The 6,097-nt window shown below is 44.3% G+C and overlaps 1 protein-coding gene across 1 annotated transcript in view; it reads left to right on the top strand.

The window, feature by feature from the left end:
- Positions 1 to 6,097, top strand: part of ALG13 (ALG13, UDP-N-acetylglucosaminyltransferase subunit) — a 66,832-nt gene that overhangs the window by 10,074 nt on the left and 50,661 nt on the right. Inside the window, exons 6-10 of the mRNA XM_019521519.1 lie at positions 1,363 to 1,444; positions 1,721 to 1,901; positions 3,123 to 3,198; positions 4,066 to 4,174; positions 5,996 to 6,060. Of these exons, the coding sequence (XP_019377064.1) occupies positions 1,363 to 1,444; positions 1,721 to 1,901; positions 3,123 to 3,198; positions 4,066 to 4,174; positions 5,996 to 6,060 (513 nt within the window). The remainder of the gene's footprint in view (positions 1 to 1,362; positions 1,445 to 1,720; positions 1,902 to 3,122; positions 3,199 to 4,065; positions 4,175 to 5,995; positions 6,061 to 6,097) is intronic.

Below are 6,097 nucleotides of genomic sequence, written 5' to 3'. Positions count from 1 at the left end.
GGGGGCATGGGATGGAGGTGCAGCTGGCGTGGGGGGGTGGCTCCTATGGCTGCTTGGACCCTGGGAGGGCATGGTGGGGGGGAGGGGGCATGTGCCTCTTGATCTGCATGGGTCAGGCTGGAGCTGGGGCTGTGCGGGGCTCTTCTGGGGTGGGGGTTGGCTTGGAGCAGGAGATGGGAGGGGGCTGCAGCCACCCCAAACTTGGCTGCAGCTCCACTCCCAGTGCTGCCACTGCTGGCAGCCACTTGGTGCGGTCTTGGCTCTTCCCAGCATGTGAGTGGAGGTGGGACATGGGGCCAGGCTGCACCTGGTGGTGTAGGGCTGGGAGCAGAGCTGCTGTGAAATTTGGGGTGGGTGCAGCTCCTCCAGTGCCCTCTCTGAGCTGAGCCCACCCCCGCCAAATACAGCCCTGTGCAGCCCCGGCTGCAGCCAGCTGCCCACCCCATGCAGATTCAGGGGGCACAGCACCCTCTCCCCCCCCCTCCTGGGGTGCAAGCAGCAATGGGAGCTGCCCCCCACAAATGAGCTGTGCCTCTGTTCCACACCCCTGTCCAGCTTGGGCAGCACCTGCCCCCTCCCTCCCTCCCTCACTGCAGGGGTGTCAACCTGCCCTCCCCACTCCTCTTCTGACTTACCAGCTGGAGGCAGCTTTCCACGCTGCCAGTTCTGCTCTGTGGTGCACTGCAGCTGTCTGCAGCACAGGCATTTATTAGCCCCATCGGGCCAGTATCTGATGCAGCAAATTTTCTTTATCAGTGCATCAGTCCAATATCGGATCGGTATCTGTGCACCTGTAGCTGACACTGGTGGTTTGGTGGATATCCACACTAGTATTGTGGCAATGCCTGTAGGCTACCCTGGGCTCATCCTTTCTAGAGTGATAGGCTGTCTTTACACACATTTGATGTAAGGTGGATAGATGCATGTAAACTGATATCAAAAAAGCAACTCCTCTTGACAGAACTTTTCAGCATAGACTTGGCATGAATGCAGAATACAAGCATAAAATACAAGGTTGATGCTGCCAGTAATGCATACAGTTTGGGAATTCTGCATCTAATGGCCAACTTCTCCTTCTAGGACACCTTTTGTTCAAAAGGCACTTGGAGTAAGCTGTCTCATTTGGTGTTTAACACTTCAGGATATGCATGTCTTTTCCTGGCATGGAATTGGTTGACAGACTTATTTGTACTCTTGTTACATTTTTCTTAAATCTGGTAAACTTTCTAATGCTTACCCATTGTTTGCAAAGGGAATTAAAACTTTGGTTTTAGAATAAATAAATATTAGAGTTAAAACATCAGATAAAACAGTTCAGTTTTCTCTTATTCCTTCCTTTAAAGCCTTATTTTGTCTTCCTAGATTTTGCTGTGTTGTTCCGGCAATGGCCATTATGACTCTGTGTATACAAAACAATTTCAGGCAGATGCCGCTGTTTGCCAGGGTAAATTAAACTCTTTCTGTGAATTGTATTGCGCATTTTGAAGTTTCACTTGACAGTTTGTTTGTTTTGTTTTTTGGGTTTTTTGTTTGAGAGGATTGTGTGGGGCCAGTGAAGTGGAGAACTCGTCAGTCATTTTTAATTAAGGTTAAAATAACTGGGGTTTCATAAATCTGTAATGAGTACATCTGCTACTGGAAGATCACATATGAAACTCCAGCTGTTCCTTTTTATTTGGCACTATATTGACCTTTTGAATTGTGCATCTTGTTTGCCCAGCTGTGTTGTATGAGATGCTGTACAAAGATGTGTTTGCCATGGATGAAGAAGAATTGAGAAGTGCAGTGGAGATGTTTCGAAGTGGGTCCAAGAAGAACAGAAACAGTGTCTCTGTTGGAAGCGAGGATACAAACTTTGATTGCCTCCCTGAGAAGGCCTCCAAAAGCTCATCAGAAAAGAGGTAACAATTCACTTGTGAAACAGAATGTGGAGGGACTAACTTACTAATGTATCTTCTGAACTATGACATGGAAAAGCTGAGTCTTTTTCAAAACTTGTGGCATTAAGCTGGAATCTGAGCATGCTATGGAAGAGGCAGTGCTGTCCCTGCGGCTGTTAACAGGGCTGGATTAACGCATAGGCAAACTAAGCACATGCCTGGGGCCCTGGTCCTTCTCCCCCACACCCCGTGGCAGCAGCACAAATGCCCCCGTCCGCTTCCCCCTCCCTCTGCCAGCCTTGCTTCTGTGGCAGCTGCTTCCTAGCCGTGACTCTGAGCACCGCTTCCCGCAGGCGGCAGCACTAGGGTGGGGAGGGGGTCTCGACCAGCTAGGGGCCTGTGAGTTTGTTTGCCTAGGGCCCACTAAAGGGTTAATCCGGCCCTGGTTGTTTAATAATGCAATTGAACAGAAACAGCACCCGCTGGTGATAGGATAGGTTTGACAGTAAAATTTGAACTTATGTTTATTTACAAAAAAAAATGGTTCCTATGCATTAATTAATCTTAGTTTTAAAAAACACAACCATGTATTTTCTAAATCCCCTTAGTACTACAGAGCCATCACTCCTATGAGGAGATGCACTGGATTCTATTATTGCCTGTCCATCACTAAAATTTATGTTCCAAATGTAGGGCTAAATTCTGCATTGTGAACAATGCAGCTCTAACTTCTTTGTCCCTGGTTTGGGAGTCATTAATGAGGCTGCACAGGTGAGCAGATACAAGGTATGCTATGCCATCCTTATTAAAGTTTGTGTTGCAAAGAACCCAGCTTATGGTAGTTAATAGTTTTGCAAGTTCCTAAACACTTGGAAAAGAACCAAGCTTAATAAGGAATCCTTACTGAGATGAAAACACAGAATCCTGATTATCTGTGGACAGAATAACAGTTTAAGTAATATTTTTGGTTCTGCAGAATAGAATCCTATTTATTGTTCCCTTATGCTTAAACCAATGTTGCTGTTACAGAGAGAAGGGAAAATTCATTCTAATTTCATAGAAAAGGAAGGTTTTGAGACATGACTGAAATATAGTACAAATATAATGTGTTAAGATGCAAATCAGAATGTACCACTTGGTGGCACCATGGTGCTTCTAGTAGGTTTGTTTCATCAGCTGGACTTGGTTTGAGTCCTGGTCAGAAATCTTGCGTCTTTATGATCCTATTTTTAAATTGCTTAGAGTGGAAGACTGGGAAGGCAATGATACTGACAACTCGCCTGAAGATAAATACAAACAAGGCACTGAAGAGGCAAAGGTTGGCAATTAAGGAGGAATCCTTTTATTCTTTCTTGTTAGTGTAATGCTCCTGATGCATTGATTATAGCCAAATTGGTATTTCCCATCCCAAACACTATTATTGGGCTTTTATGCCTTGTTGTTTTCTCAAACTTCTACATACATGTTTTGTTTTCTGACCTGGCATTTCAGTCAAATTCATTGAGTGAGACTTACTATTTCAAAACAAAACAAAATAAAACCGAAAAAACTTTTAAGCTCTCTTGTTCTTCTCTAGCTAATATTAAAGGAAGCAAATGGGAAAAATAAAACCACCTGGACTCCAGGGAGTAAATATTCACTGCTTTTTTTATTCTACTTCTTTTTTCAAAAAACCCATCTAATTAACTTTTATATGAGAAGAGACAGGACTCTACTCAGCTGGGCTTTAAAGTGGTTCAAACTAGGCCTATCCACTGCTTTATAGGGTCCTTATATTTTTAGCAGTGCTAAATATCTGCAGTTCTAACTGCCTTTGAATGGAGTTGTGGGTGGTCTTTGCAAAACAGGCCCTAGTTAGTTGCAATTTCAGTTTTTGCCTCCGTAAGTTGCCTTGCGTCTGAAGTCAAGCAAATCAATAGAGAATCTGTTGCTAGCCTTTTCACGTAGCCTTTCTTCCTTTGCTCAGAACTGAGCGCCAGAATTCATAATACCTGAAGGTTTGTTCATATTCTTCTCAGATTTTTGTACTGGAAGCAGACTGCTTAAGTTTTTTTTTGCAGTGCAACTGAAAGAGGCAGTAAAACAAAGTTTGTGCAGCTGTTACAATAGTTCAAACCTTTGGCAGGGAAGGGAAGTGTTTTAAATGTGACGCTTTTAATCTTAGTCCATTTTAACTCTGTTTTAGCCTCCAGAAAATCCATCAAAGATGCCTTTTCCTTATAAGGTGCTAAAAGCCCTGGACCCTGAGATATATCGAAATGTAGAGTTTGATGTTTGGTTGGACAGCAGAAAAGGTACTCCCCAAACCTTCAAATGTTATACATTTCGTGCAGAAAATAAAAGCTGCTAGTTTATGGTTTACTTTCTAGATGTATGCGTATTAGTCTCTGACAGGGGTTTGAGCACTTAGATGCACACCAGAAACTGTTAAGGGACATGGGCTACTCCAGTAAACATTTGTGGACAGTGTAGGCCGTTAGGGCTGTGCGAAGCTTTGGTAGCTGATTTGATTTGGAGGAGATTTGGCCCTATTTGGGGACCGAATCTCTGAATCCAAATAGAATTGGGAGACCAAATAAAAGTTCTGATTTGATTCGGAAAAGATTCGGCCATAGACTAAACAGGCAGCTGACACAGCTGCCTCCTGCTGGTAAATCTGGGGGAGGGAGAGATTGGGGCTGGGACAAGCTGCCTAGCTGGGGTAGGGGGGGCAGCTCCCAGACAGCACATGGCGCCGTGCTGAGCCACACTACCCCCATGCCATAGGGCAGTTGCCACACGGGTGGGAGTGATCCCCACTGTGCGGGGGCACTCTGCCACAAGCCCTCAGAGGCCCCAATCACTGCTCCTGTGGCTGGTAAGTGCAGGGCTTTTTCTTGTCTTTTTCTTTTTAAGTGCCAGAGGCTGGGGCTGGGCAGGGCAGCCCTGGGGGATTCTCCCGTGGCGCGCTCTGCCAGTCTGAATCAGCGCCAAATCTTCCAAAGCTGATTCGGAGATTCAGATCTCTGTCCTGAATTGAATTGCTGTCCTCTGAACTGGCCAAATCCAAACAGAATAATTCCTTATTTGCACAAGCCTACAGGCTGTTGATTTCCTCTCTAAGCAGTACTTCTAACACTGGTACTAAGGCTCTTAATCAATGTATTTCTTAATAGATCAGATTTTATGGCTTAGAAGGAGCTGGGATTCAAAGCCAAACACAAATATGCTTGCAATACTGTACTTGCAGGTAGTGATTAAATTTAAAATGGCATCTCAATTATTTTTACCTTCTGGTTGCCATGCCTACAATAAGGCTTTTGTACGTGTTTTAATAAACGCTTCTGGTTCCAGAGTAATGTAACAAAGGGTCAAGTTGAGTGTTGGGTAAGTGTTCCAAACTGCCATATGTTTCCCCAGGTCTCTGTAGGCTTGAACACTAAAGGAAATTTGACTTAGTCCCACAACTTGAGGTGCTGCTGTACTTCACAGGATCCTATGTGGCTGATGTCAGCTGACTTATTTTTCTGGCTAACATTTTCTTTCAGACAGTGAATGGAAGCATTTGGGTCTGTCTTGCATGCTAAGGGATTCCAAACAACATACAACAGGGGTTACTTTGCTTACCACTGAAATTTGCCCTGAGGGATGGGGACACAGTACAATAGCCAGGTATCAGCCTACAGCAAAGCTCTACAGAAGTCCAAGGCAAAAATGAAGAACAGTCTATTGAAGTTCATCAACAAGGGAGGCTTTAGGGCATGGTGGTGTTGCCCAGTTGCACCCCTTCCCTTTACAGAAGGTGCTGTCTACTCTAATGATAAGTGTCAGTGTGTTTTGTATTTGTGCATTCAAAAGTTCCCAGTGCCATGCTGGGGTATTGACTACATATTGTTGGAAGAAAGGGCTTACTGAACTCAGTGCTCTTCTTGCAGCTTGGAGGTGGTCATGTTTGCTTTGTGAGATTTGATGGGATCACGGCACCATCAAACATGGGGGACATTAAGGGAAATGAGAGAACTCAGCCTGTAGTACTTGGTACCTTGTGACCACCTTGAACTTTTAGGATAAAGTTAGGCTTAAATGAAGAAAGAACAGTAGCTTAAAGCTTTTTAAAATTTTTCTTATTTTTTTAGAACTTCAAAAAACTGATTTCATGGTGTTTGCTGGGAGACAGTACTATTTAGGAGACAAGTGTCAGGTTAGTACTTACAGCAGATTCAGTTATGATGAATTAT

This window comes from Gavialis gangeticus, unplaced genomic scaffold (assembly GCF_001723915.1).
Source record: "Gavialis gangeticus isolate Ggan-Ray unplaced genomic scaffold, GavGan_comp1, whole genome shotgun sequence".
In the NCBI taxonomy this organism is placed as follows: Eukaryota; Metazoa; Chordata; order Crocodylia; family Gavialidae; genus Gavialis; species Gavialis gangeticus.
Note: the sequence above shows the minus strand (reverse complement) of the source record. Positions and strands in the feature narration are given on the sequence as shown.